Source organism: Schistocerca piceifrons, unplaced genomic scaffold (genome assembly GCF_021461385.2).
Source record: "Schistocerca piceifrons isolate TAMUIC-IGC-003096 unplaced genomic scaffold, iqSchPice1.1 HiC_scaffold_1859, whole genome shotgun sequence".
Taxonomy (NCBI): Eukaryota; Metazoa; Arthropoda; class Insecta; order Orthoptera; family Acrididae; genus Schistocerca; species Schistocerca piceifrons.
Window position 1 is genome coordinate 27,534 of NW_025727744.1, and position 13,712 is coordinate 41,245.

At 57.2% G+C, this 13,712-nt stretch overlaps 1 protein-coding gene across 1 annotated transcript; it reads left to right on the top strand.

Annotated features, from left to right (window-relative positions):
• Positions 1–10,456: 10,456 nt before the first annotated feature.
• On the top strand, positions 10,457–11,638 carry LOC124741097 (the record flags this gene model as incomplete). The annotated part of the gene is made up of 1 exon (XM_047248641.1): positions 10,457–11,638. A coding segment is annotated over exon 1 (1,182 nt), but the record flags the coding sequence as incomplete, so codon positions are not given.
• Between the last annotated feature and the right edge of the window lie 2,074 nt (positions 11,639–13,712).

The window sequence follows — 13,712 nt, forward strand, 5'->3', positions numbered from 1 at the left end:
CACCACTTCCCGTCCGTCCGCCACACACACCCGCTCACTCTGCCTGCCTGCTAGCAGCGCGCAACAATCACACATCATCCCTCCCCGGCGCTCAAAGCGCACAATACCCAACGGCCGACGTCACACCGCACGGGTGGCTGGCCGGCCGCCGCTTTCGTTTCGAAAACAAAAAAAACCCGCACTCCACTCCGACGGCCAACGGCCAGGCAGGCGCGCTCGCTCGCTCTACACGCCACCGAAATCCCCGCCGACTCCTTCCACATCTCAACGTGCCCCCCGTTGCAAAACATAACACACACAAAGAAACAAAACAAAGACCAGACACGACTAGACAAGACACACATCCGAGAAGAACGAACGCAGGCAAGCCAACCAACGTATTCAAACAAAACAACGTGACAGAAAACCAACCGTCGGCCGCCGCCACAAACACGGCGACAATCAACCACGACAACAACAACACCGCTTACCGCTACCGCCGCCCACACCCGCCACCGACCCCCGCAATCAAACCACCACGGCACGCAAACAGCATCCCCACGGGCATACAGACAGACACCCACACCAAACGCAACACGACAATCAAAACCTTCCCCGACGTGCTTTGATGGCCCTGAGAAGGGCCGTTTTGGGCCGCGCGTCTCTTGCGCGCCACTAGACGACGACGGGGGGTGGGGACGACGGGGTCAAGCGCCAAACCCTTCCTTTCCCATCTCTTTCTCCTCTACTCTACTCTACTTCTTCTTCTTGGGCGAAGCCTTCGCCTTAGACGGCGTCGTCGCCTTCTTCGGGCGCGGCGCCTTCGGCTTCTTCGTCGGAACCTTGGCGGCCTTCTTCGCCTTCGACGGCGACTTGGCCTTGGCCGGCTTGGCCGCAGCCGCCTTCTTCGCACCCGCGGGAGCGGCCGACGCCGCAGACGCCTTCTTGGCGGCGCCCGCCTTCCGACCGGTCGCCGCCTTCACGCCACCAGCCTTCTTTGCGCCGGCCGCACGGGCGCCCTTCTTCTCCTTGCTGGCCGGAGCGGCGCGCTTCTTCTTGGCACCGCCAGCACGAGCCTTGCCGCCCTCGGCCGCCCCCCCGCCGCCGGCGCCGGCAAGCTTGAACGAGCCGGACGCGCCCTTCCCCTTCGTCTGCACCAGCTCGCCCGCCACGACGGCCGACTTGAGGTACTTCTTGATAAACGGCGCCAGCTTCTCCGCGTCCAGCTTGTAGTGCGCGGCTATGTACTTCTTGATCGCCTGCAGCGACGACCCGCCGCGCTCCTTCAGACTCTTGATGGCGGCCGTCACCATCTCAGAGGTGCGCGGGTGCGCAGGCTTGGCGCGCGGCTTCTTCGCAGACGACGCAGACTTGGCCTTCTTCGTAGTGCCGGTGGCGGCGGGTGCCGCAGCAGTCTCGTTCGTAGCCGCCTGATCTGCCATTTCGACGACGCGCGTAACACACAGCGAGAGCGAGAGCGAGAGCGAGCGGGACGGCAGGCACGCAAGCACAGCACAGCACGGCAGAGCAGAGCAGAGAATCACAAGGGCCCAGCCAGTGTCGCGGGCGGGCGCGGACGGCCGAGAGAGCGGCCGCCACTCTGCGCGCCGCCGCGCCGCGCCTCCCGCGCTTGCTACCGCCCAACGTCCGACAGCCTGTGCGGAGCAGCCCCAAAGCTGCGCCACAACCGCCCGCGCCTTTCAAACCACCGAGGATGGGGCTACACACAGCCACACCACAGTCGCCAACCAGTCGCCACGGCAGCGCCGCAAACCACGGCCAAACTGCAGCTACCGCGCGCTACAGCCTGGGTCGGCCCGCCGAGAATCGCCGCCCCCGCCCAAATGCCGCCCCCACAGCCCCAGCCGACGACCCGCCACAATGGCCAAACCTTCGGCAAAACTCCCACACCGTCGCCGCGGCAGCCCGGCCAGCGCGGCCGGCGCCACAGCCACACAAGCCGAGGCGTGCGGCGATGACGGCCGTGCAAACGCGCCTCCGCCGCCCCATCGCCTTCCGTCGCCCTCCCGCCGTTTCCCGATCGGCCCGCAGCCGTCGGGCCACATCGCGCGCCGTCCTCCTCCTCTCGCCCGCCAACATTCACAGCCGTTTCTCAACAATTGCCCGCCGCAAACGGACGCCGCCTGCGCAACAGGCGCCGCCGCCCCTCGCCGCTTCCGACCCAACCCCTCGACCGAGGCAAACCGCAATCCGAATCTACAGACCAACCCAATCTGCCGTCAGCACACACGACAGCCGACCTTACACGTTGCGCGTTACACATTACGTTTACACGTCTAGGTTAGGTTCGGTTAGGTTAGGTGGACGTGGGTTAGGTTAAGGGGACTTGGGTTAGGTTAAGCGTCAAACTTAGGTTAAGCATTCAAACACGTCAGGCGTCAGAGGTTAGGTTAGGTTAGGTTAGGTTAGGTTAGGTTAGGTTAGGTTACGTTAGGTTACGTTACACGTTAGGTTAAGGGGTCAGTGCTAGGTTAAGAAGCGTCAAACGTAGGTTAAAAAAGCGTTCAAAACGTGAGGCGTGAGCCGCCGGACAGCTTACCTTACGTAGACGTTTGGGGCTCACAGGCTGAGCTCACCTCACCACACCACAGGTTAGGTTCGGTTCGGTTCGCTCGGCTCAGCGTAAAGCGCCGAGGTCAGGGTTACGTTCGTTCACCTTCGGGCGCCACACTTTCGGTTGAAAGGTCGCGACGGGACGACGTCGGCAGGCACCGCCGCAAACGGACAAAAACGTACAGACGACGTCGAAAACCGCCGACAGACGGGGGAGCAGCACGACCACGACCAGATACCGAGCGCGAACGAGACGCACGCGAACCACCCCCACCGGCCAAAGGGCACCACACAACAACCCAGAGCACCACGTGTCGACACCACAGCAACCCGCCGCTCACGCGACATGGCTGGCACCGAAGGGCAACCGCCCGCAACTGCGCTTTCCGCGCCGGCCCGGATGCACGTCGTGCTACAACAACACCACTACCGTACACAGCCGCTGTTCACAACATCACTATCATGCGCGCCCGCGGCTCGCCGCCGTCGCAGTCGCAGCCCCAACGCCAGCACTTTTGCACCACCATTCACACGCACCGCAACACAGCTCGCCGACACAGCCGAACAAAACAAACACCACACAACAACAGCAACAACGCCGCCGCCTCTACTCGTGCCGGCGACCCACCCCGCCGATGGCGCACCTTTCGCCAGCCGGCAATCGACACACACGCACGCACCCACCCACCCCCCGGGGCCCAGTGCAAAAAAAAACACACAAAAACAAAAACAAAAAAAAAACAACACAAACGACACGGGAAGCGCACACCGCCACTTCGCGCGCACGCCACCAACCAGTCGTCGTCTCAAAATAACAAACACAAACAAAATAAACTAACAACTAGGGCAACACAAAACAAAAACGCCTCGCACGAACCGCCCACAAAAAGGACAAGCACACGCACAGCCTCTGCTGACGACCACGACGCAGCGGCACGCTGCTCCTGTCCCGCGCCCCGCGCCCCGCGCCCCACTCGATTCACAACTCACGCGACACCGTCAACGACGGGCTCGCTTCCCGCAACCTACCACCTTTCCGCCACGACGCACAGCCCCAGCCCCACCCGACCCGACGACGCCCGTGGCAACGACTGCACTTTCACCACCGCCTCCCCCTTCCCCCCCAAAACACACACACACACACAGCCAGCCAAAAACGCACTCGCGACCCACACATGCACGTGCATCGGCACACGCCAACCAGTCAACGTCGACAACCACACGCAAGGCTCGAAACGAAACCGGCGTCCTTCCACGTTGCCATCAAGCTACCTACACGACACAAGACACAAGGAACAAACACAACAGCCGGCCCCACTAATTCCCACTCTCACGCCGCAAAAAGCACACCGAAACCGCCAAACGCACGCACATTCCCCTTCGCACTGACACCGACCGGCTCGCTACCACACACCTCTCGGCAGCCGTTTCACGCCAATTCGCCACACCGCCCACACAGTCGACAAGCGCCCGCCCTGTACGGCACACGCAACGACGCAGCGCAGCAAAGGGCGCCCGCAACACATACCTCTCCTCTCTCTCCCTCTCCGCCGCCCGACGCGCCAACCGCCACGCCACACCGCCAGCCACTCGCAAATTGTGCACTGCCACCAGCCACACGTCCAACACGCCGCGCCGCCTCCGGCCACCCGCCAGGGGGCGCTCACGTCCGCGACAACAGCGCGGCCCGCCGGGCCGAACCGAACCGAACCGAGCCGCCGCTGCTCTGCACTCGGCACGGCCACACCCTGCTGCAGACCGGGCTCGTCTCTCTGTACGCGTCTGCCTGCGCATCAACACAACACGACCTTTTTTTTTTTTTTCTCTCTACCGCCATCCCTTCTTCTCGCGTTTTACTCGTTGTTGCAGCAGCGGCGCACACCTACACATCCACAGCCCCAGCCGAGCCGAGCCGGCCTCACCTCAGGGCCCGCCGCCAGCGTCTCCTCCTCGGGCACAGGTGCGGTGCTGTGGCCGCCCATCCAACCGCATTGCTGGCCGTCCAGCCGCCAGGCGTTCCCACTGCCGCGAGCCACGCCGCGCACCGACCCTGCTGCAGAAAACGAAGCATAGCCAGAGACCGACCGATACACAAAGCAAGCCGTCGCCTCGCCTCTTGTCCTTCCTGCCTTCCTTTCGCCCCCCCCCCCTCCTTTTTTTTTTTTTATTTTGTTTTCTTCTTTCTTTCTTTCTTTGGCCCTCTCTCCTTCCCGCCCCATGGCGGTTACGGCACCGCCTGCAGCGGCAGATTTTTTGCGCCCACACGCCTACTCCTACCACCATTAACCTTGCCCTGCCCATCAACGTCGCAGTCGAACCGACGCTTGCCAACACACTGCCCACGTTCCTTTCTCTTTTCGGCCTACGCCCATTACGCGCCGCCGCCACAGCACCTTCCCTTCCCACAACACACCGACGTCATCACACGCACCCACAAACAGGGGCCACGACCGTGTTCCTCGCCCACTCCCATCCCGCACGGTACGCACATTCCCAACTACTACCGCGCACCCTCCCTTTCCAATCTGTGTGTCTCTGTGTCTGTGTCCTGTGTCCTGTCCGCGCGTGACGCCTCTCAACATCCGCCGTCCCCCGTCCCGTTTTCGCCCCCATGCCGTCGTCGCGCCGCCTCCTCCCCGTCCACCGCCGCCCCTGTCCGCCCCGCACCACACCATACACCGCTGCTTGTCCCGGCCGTTGCCACCAAAGGCGCCGACCGCAAACGCGCCACGCCGCAGCCCCCGTGCGTCTCGCTCGCTTGCATCTCCGTGCCGACGCTGCCTCTCTTCCCGCTCGCACTCGACCTCGACAACACAGTCTTTGGCTCCGCCACTGCGTGTTCCGGTGGTACGCACGCTGCAACACGTATGTATTCGTTACCAGAGCGATGGCGAGGCATGACAGCATCTCTGTCTGACCAGAGAGTTATTTATCGTTGCTAGTCGGCGCTTGGACCGCGCCAGACGACAGTAGTGGCACGCACCGGGTCGCCAGGAACAGTTGTTATATATATTGTAGCGCGAGTCGGGAGAGGTAGTAGTCGGTCGACAGTAGTAGCGGGTGGACGGTTGTACTGAGCGGGCGTCGGCGGCGTGCTCTGCTCGTCTCGCGACTCTGGTCACGGTTCGGGACGATGTATAGTATATTGTGTTATAATCAAAAGGTAGTGTGAAGCTGCATTGCGCAAATCTGATAACGTATGTTCATTGTACTTATTTTGTTCAACAACAAAAGCCCCACTATTACTTTTTTCTAAAGCAACTTTTGTCTTTTAACGAAAAACATTCACTTTTTAAAGACTACTTCCTATGGCATTTCCCTCCAAGGAGTGCAATTAATTACCAGCCAGCACTCATTCATTGCACACAGCTGTGTAAGGGGTATCTACAATTGAGGAGCGGATATAAATGCAACTTTTTTGTTTTTTTTTTTTTTTTTGTGTGTTGTAACCTCCCCGCAAAATTTAAAATAATGGACAATGTTATTTACGGATGCTAATGGACATTGCGCTAATTGTAACCTCGCCCACAATGAGAGGTATTGAAAATGGCAACAAAAATGTGAAATTCGCAATCCGACTCAAATATAAATTCTTCACAACATTTAAAGTCCGTTCAGTGACAAGAAACTTCAATTGAGCCGAAATATCGGTCTTTGGCCCTGTGCAAAACAATCAGAATTAAAGTCTTACCTCAGAATAAATGGATGTCACATTTCTGCTCTTGTTGTTGCGCAGCGCTTGGAGGAACTGCATTGCAAATAATAATATTCTCTTTTTTTGTGATTTTAGTGAAATTTTTCTTCAAAGAAGTGGAATGAAATGGGAAGTGCAACGAACTCTTTAGTTCAATAAAACATTACATTTTTGAAAAATGCTTTTGAAATAAAAATTATTTTTGGGGAACTTGTTGGAGAATTAATTACAATAAATATAATTTTTCATTATCTAATGATTATATTAATTAACAGTATACCTCCTTCACCATCTTGACCAGTGTTGCCGACCGCCTACATCACACAACCGCACTCGGCTGCTACTACTGACCGACCGCTCTGCATGACGACTATTAGCGTACTGCACGCGACGACTACTGACAGAGTACAGCCCTCAACTAGACAGAGCTACAGACTCGCAACGACTGACTGACTGACTGACTGACTGACTGACTGACTGAGAACCGCTCGCAACACTCGCGCGGTCCAGCGCAAACTCTCTGGTCACAGATGCTACAATGTCTCGCCATCGCTGCTATGTTACATACGTGTTTCAGTGTCTTTTTCATTGGGGTAACGATCTTTGGCTCTTTTTATTCTGAATACAGGGCCAAAGGTCAACGCTGCTGCCCTTATACAATTTATCAGGTTCCATTATGTCTGTTGCAATGTTACATACGGTTCATTCTTTCATTAATATTATCGTTGGGTTTGTTTTGTAGGGACGTTAACATTCTGGCACATTTTTATTATCATCGGACTCTCTGCTATTTGTGCAGGGAGGTTATACCTGGGTCCATTTCCATTTCCATTTCCATTTACATTTTAATATTGATAGACTTTTTGTTTTCTTTTTTTGTTTCTTGTTGTTTTTCCTTCTTTTTTCTTGTTGTTTTTTTTTCTTTCTTTTTTTTTGTTTTGTTTTGTTTTTCCCGCTCTCACCACCACCGCCGCATCACGCCTTCCGTTTTCTTCTTGGTTTCTTTTCTGTTCTTCAACTGCTTCAACATCACCGCGCCCCATTTCCACACCACAGCCATCAGCCTCCAAGACGGGCAGGCGCAGTGTGCCATTTCCGGCGCACAAGCACACCCGTACGGTACTCTCCTCGCCCCCACGCCACCAACAACACAGCGACCACGCGGCTTTCAGGCATGGCATGGCACGGCACGGCACGGCACCGGCGAAATGCGCCGCCCCCGCCCCTCCGCGCATCCGTCCGTCTCGCCACGTTCACTGACAGCCGCGTCTGCGGCTACACCACGACAACCACAACACAACACCGCTCCCCTCCCTGGCAACTCATTGTTTTTCTCCTCCTCTTTTGCACAAACCACAACGCCGAGCACAGGCGCAAGCCACCCACACCGCGCCCCTCCCCGTCCCGTCTTTGGCCGCCGCTCCTCGTTTCCTCGTTTGCCCCCTCCCATCTCCCGAAATGCCATGCCAGCAGCGTTACGCATGCCCCTCCCCTGTCCACACAACACTACCGCCAAACGAACAGCCTTCCGGGCCACATGCAGGGCACGCCCACCTCCAAACACTGCCAATTCACGGACGCACGCACGCACACACACACACACACACACACACACACACACACACACACACACACACTTTCCCGACACCTTTCTGTACGGAGGGTGCGTCATCTCGACCGTGACAGAGTGACGCCAACTATCGACGATCCATTTCCCCCCACTGGTAAAACACGTCCACTAACACCTACATACATCATTCAAGTACACAGACAATAGCATACACACAATGGGAGGGCACACGAACATGGACGGCACGGCACTGTCACACACTCTTCCTCAGAACCAACCATACCAACAAACGTTACGTACAACCGGGAAAGCGAAAGCGAAAGCAAAAGCAAAAAGCAAAGGCCAATGCAGCCGTCAAAGGTAACGTTCACCACGGCAGACACTTGCAGCCGCGCCGCCGTTAAACGCATTTCAGTGCGGCTCCAATACGCCTCCGACACGGGAACGTTCCGTTGCTCTACGAATGCGTTTCTCCCCTTTTTCCCTTCCTCTCTCTTTTGCCCCCCCCCCTCTGTCCTTTCCTCCTGCACTCTTGCCTCCTTCCTCACGTTCTGCCCAGACATTCGACCGATCAAAGTCAACCTGTCGTTACCGTTCTCAGCGCGACGGTGTACAACAGTATGACGGGTGTGCCCACGACTTCGGTTCAGTTGCGTGACGCCGGTCTATCGCGCCGATCGACAGTTACTCAGGGGGGCGACGGATCGGACCACGTCACCGACACACAAAACACTTTCAAACAAACAAATACATACCGGATGGACACAGACAAACACGTGTACAGACATTCGCCAAAAACGGCCGCCGCCGCCGCCGCCGTCGTCTAGCGTCGCGCTTACTGTACTGCACTGGACACGCGTGCATCTTGAATGACGACATCGGTGTGCGTGCGTCGTACGCAATCAGTCAGACACGGCTATCAAAAATCAGAGTCGAATGGTACATCATCGTGCGTGTCGCCGTACACGTACAGTACAATGCAACAACAATGCGTCTTCATGGCACGTTCATTTCAACGTCACTCACACACCTCCACGCTGCAGTTACGTCGCACCATTGTCAAACTCGGCGTACAGCAAAGGGAATAGTGGGCGGCAAACAAAAACCACAAAAAAAAACAACATTTCACATTTCACCCTCGCCATGTATGATGTGCAAAAAACAAACCCGCAAACGGCCGTCGTTACGGTGACACAAAAGTCGGCGATCGCACTGTCCCCCCTCGCAGACAGGTAACACACACACCAACAACACCAAATGGGTCAAAAACCACGCCAACGAGGCGTGCCACCATTCCACGCCACGGCGACCAACCTCGTGGCCGTACCCCGCGCAACACGCTTTGACGCGCCCCCCCACCCACAATCAAAATGCACACATACATCACAGCCGTCCACACAAACAACAACAACAATTCCGCCCTTCCCGCAAAAGGCAAGTTGGTGGCCCTGAAAAGGGCCGTTTTGCCGCTCTCGCAACGGAGGAGCATTCTCTCTCCATCCTTCCTTCCGTTCCAGAGCCACCTCCTTACTTGGAGCTCGTGTACTTGGTCACCGCCTTCGTGCCCTCGCTCACGGCGTGCTTGGCCAGCTCGCCAGGCAGCAACAGCCGCACAGCGGTCTGGATCTCGCGGGACGTGATGGTCGAGCGCTTGTTGTAGTGCGCCAGGCGAGAAGCCTCGGCCGCAATGCGCTCGAAAATGTCGTTCACGAAGCTGTTCATGATGCTCATCGCCTTCGACGAGATGCCCGTGTCAGGGTGCACCTGCTTCAGCACCTTGTAGATGTAGATGGCATAGCTCTCCTTCCTCTTGCGCTTCTTCTTCTTGTCGCCCTTCGAAATGTTCTTCTGCGCCTTGCCAGCCTTCTTGGCGGCCTTCCCGCTAGTCTTGGGCGGCATCTCGAACCAACGTACGGCGGCAGCAGCAACACCAGTAGCAAGCGCTCCGCTCTAGTCAGCGTCTCCCCACACAGTGGCACCCGCCGCCAGCCGCCGCCGCACCTTTACCAGCTCGCCCTGTTGCGGCCGCCGACCAATGGGGCGCGCGCGCAACCGGCCGCCGCACCCGAGCCCATAAAGCACCCCCACCCCGGCTGCGCCGACATTCGCTGAGTAGCTTCTGGAGAGTGCGGACGCGTGTGCGGGGCTGCGCTAGTACTCTCCCTCTTCGTTGCTACTCAGCCATAGGAACCTGCTTGCGGGTTTAGTCGCTGATTGTCCTAGCGCTCTAGCTGGACGGTTCGGCACTAAGGCTTCCGAGCTCCTGATTTTTTAAAATCGGGAGCAGAGTTGCAAGAAGATTGCGGGGCGAGCGGCTGGATTGTCGGCAGCTTGCGAGCAAATTGTCGTTGCGGGTTGCGAGCTGTGGGTTGGCGCGTCTTGGTGCGCGTCTTCTTGCTGCCGCGGTTCGCTTTTTCGGCCGGCTCGAGCACTTAGGCTGCGACAGGTACTCCTGCTGCCGCAGAGACTAGCTCTGCTCCCCCCCAAGAGTAGGGAAATTGCACGCCAGGGCCTGGTCAACGGCCAGATACCCGCGCGTGTCAGAACTGTTTGGGTCGGACCGATCTGCCTGAAACCTAACGGTGCCAACCAAAAGCAGACACCGACACCCCCTGGCAGCCATCCTTCCAAGTCTGGACATGGACACCCCAGTCAAACTGACGGTAACGGAGAAAGAAAACGCCCCTGGCTGCTACGAGGTTAACAGGACGGACCTAACGGGCAGCCAGGGCGGGATGAGCCCGAGCTCGCGGTTGCTGTTGCTTAACGCAATCGCGGGCCTCACCGGTAGGGATAGGCGGAAATACGAGAAGAAGCTCGAAAGAGCTTGGAAACAGCCGCGCATACTCCCCAAGGGTGACAAAACACCACCAAACGCCCGCCTAATTAAGGCGAAGGCAAAGAAGTCACCTAAAAGAAGCAAGAAAGTCACTGGGTCACCGGCAAAGAAACGTAAGACCACCTCGCGCAAACCCGTCGCTGCGCGGCGGCAGGAAGTGGCGGACGCGGCCGGGTCAGCCGCGCCTGAGCCGACCGCGCCTGCCAACACAAAGGCCGACCGGGCCACGTGTAGCGGCGGCCAGCAGGGCCAGGTAGCGGCCGAACAAAGCGCCAGCGCTGCGACGGCTAGCGCGCGCCCCGAGGCGCCCGCGCGGCCGCGTGCCGGGGTGAATGCGCAAAAGCACGAAGGCGCGGAGGCGGGTGCGCGCGGGCGGCAGAATGTAACTGATGCCGTCGGCGCGGGCTCGCCGCCGCGAGAGAATGCCAGAGCGGAGGAGCCCCGGAGCGTGGACGAAGCGTGCGCTGAGGGGAGCGAGCGATCCGGAAGCAGCGCAGGAACCGCCACGCAGGAAATAGATGAGGAAGGTTTCCAGCTGGCACGAAAAACCGCCAGACAATCCCCCGCCTTAGTCACACCAACCCCAATTCACACCGCCAACAGGTTCGATGTGATGGGAGAACCTGCGGGAGAATCGCAACAGGCGGAGGACTCTGAGGAAATCGAACAACAACAGAGCCTCAGGATCCCACCAATAGTAGTACAGTTTGAGAACTACAAGGCACTGTACGACGTAATAACAAACACGGTAGGGGAAAGTAGGTTCACCGCCAAAATAACCGGCGGTGACAAAGTCAAAATAACAACAAAAAAAAATGTCGACGACTACAAGGCAGTGAGGAAGGTGCTAGAGGAGAGGAAATTTCATTTCTACACCTTCCCACTAGCAGCGAGGAGGCCGATTAGACTGGTGTTTCGCGGTGTACCACACACCACCGACACCGCGGACATAAAAAAGTTCCTGCTGGAGGAAGGGTTTGAGGTCAGCTCAGTGGTGTTGACGCGACCGAACCGACCCTGGCCTCTACATACGGTCACCCTCCCAGACTCTGCCCAAAATCGAAAGATCTGGGAGGTCAAAAGAATACTGGCGCTAACGGTCACGCCCGAGAAGTTAAAAAAGAAATCGGGCCCAGGGCGCTGCTATAACTGCCAGGCCCTAGGGCACATCGCGCGAGACTGCACGATGCCAGTGGTGTGCGTTAGATGCACTGAAGAGCACACCTACGACCAGTGCAAACTACCGAGGGGGGAGGGAAAAGAAAAGTGCGCCAACTGCAAAGGGGCGCACCCGGCCAGCTACTTAGGATGCCCTGAGTACAGAGCTGCAAGAAACAGACAGAGGGGCAAAAACACCAGTACAACCCTGAGTCACAACAAAAGCATTCCAGCACCCAGGCCACCCCCCCCACCCCCCCAGAGAACAGTAAGAACGCAGGTCTTCGCATCTACCACGTATTCCCGTGCACTTGCCGGTGACCCACCTGACCCGCCGAACCATGTACCACCACCACAACACAGCAGTAAACAGGTTTCTCAAGCTGACGAAAGTCCTAGGGAAGTCTGCCCCCCATGCGAACCACAAACCAGTCCGCGAGAAGCAGTCGAGTCTGTTGCAATCCAGCAACTCGCGTCGTCCATCCGACTGCTACAGGCACAAATGAGTCAGCTTGTAGGCATTCTGGCTACACTGACGCAGCTCCCCGCCGATCTCAGATCGGCAGCACAGCAGTCGCCTGTAGCAGCGACCACCTCAGGAAAAACCGTCCCCCACCATGGATAGGAGACCTAATATACAAGGTCTCAAAATATGCGCGTTTAACGCAGACAACCTTACTCGACAACCCATGGAGTTCAGAGAATTCGTACAGGAAGAAAACGTTGACATATGCCTAGTGGGAGAAACATTCCTCAAACCAGGACTAAGAGTTTCTGTACCAAACTACATTTGTTACAGAAACGACCGACCCACTCACGGAGGCGGGGTCGCGGTATATGTCAAAAAAGGAATCAGACACCACCAAATATACCCCCCCAACACAGCCGAAATAGAAACGGCGGCAATCGAAGTGGCCACAGTAACTGGCCCCCTAACAGTCGTTGCAGTGTATCGCCCCCCTTCCCAAAGACTAGAAGAGGACGACATAGCTGCACTAAGCCGTATTAGAGGCAAACTACTAATAGCAGGGGACCTAAATGCCAAACACGCGGACTGGAACTCGAGACACCGAAATCAAGCTGGTCAACAACTGCAACGACTTGCGCGCACACACCAGTTACAAATATGGGGCCCAGAGGAACCGACACACTTCCCAAAGAACGGAGGAAGACCGGACGTCCTCGACATAGCCATCACAAAGAATCTGGTGGGCTTTGTATCCGCGACATCGGTAAACAGAATGTCGTCGGACCACAATCCCGTGATTTTTGAGGTCGATATGGGAGAATGGCTCTCTATCCCACAACTGCATGCGACATACAAGCGCATCAATAAGGAGCAATTCAGCAACGCAGTAGCAGCTGAACTTGCCCAGACCCCGCCTCCAACTGCAGAGACAGCAGAACAGGCGCTAGACGACCTCACAAGAGCGATCCTACAAGCTGCTGAGGGAGCCACACCGCCTCCTGCGGGGCCCCCCCGCTTCAGGCAACTCCCCCCGCACTTGCTTGCGCAAATACGGCACAAAAACAGGATCGCCAAAGAGTGGAAGCTCACCAGAAACAAGAATACACGGAGGCTACTCAATAGGCTACAGAGAGAGCTGAAAGCAGATCTCAATGAGTACCGCAACCAACAATGGTCGGCAAGGCTCTCAGCTCTCAAACTAGAAGACAATAGTTTATGGCAAGCCACCAAACAGTACACGAGAAGACGCGCAAAAATGCCACCACTGCATGGCGAACGCGGACTGCAGTTCAGCCCCATCGACAAAGCTAACGCACTAGCCGACGTGTTCGAAAAACAGTTCAGACCAGCAGAAGTACAGGACAGAGAACACGTCGCAACAGTCCGCAGAGAACTGGCCGTGTTCCTGGAAGCAGACGACGAAGATGAC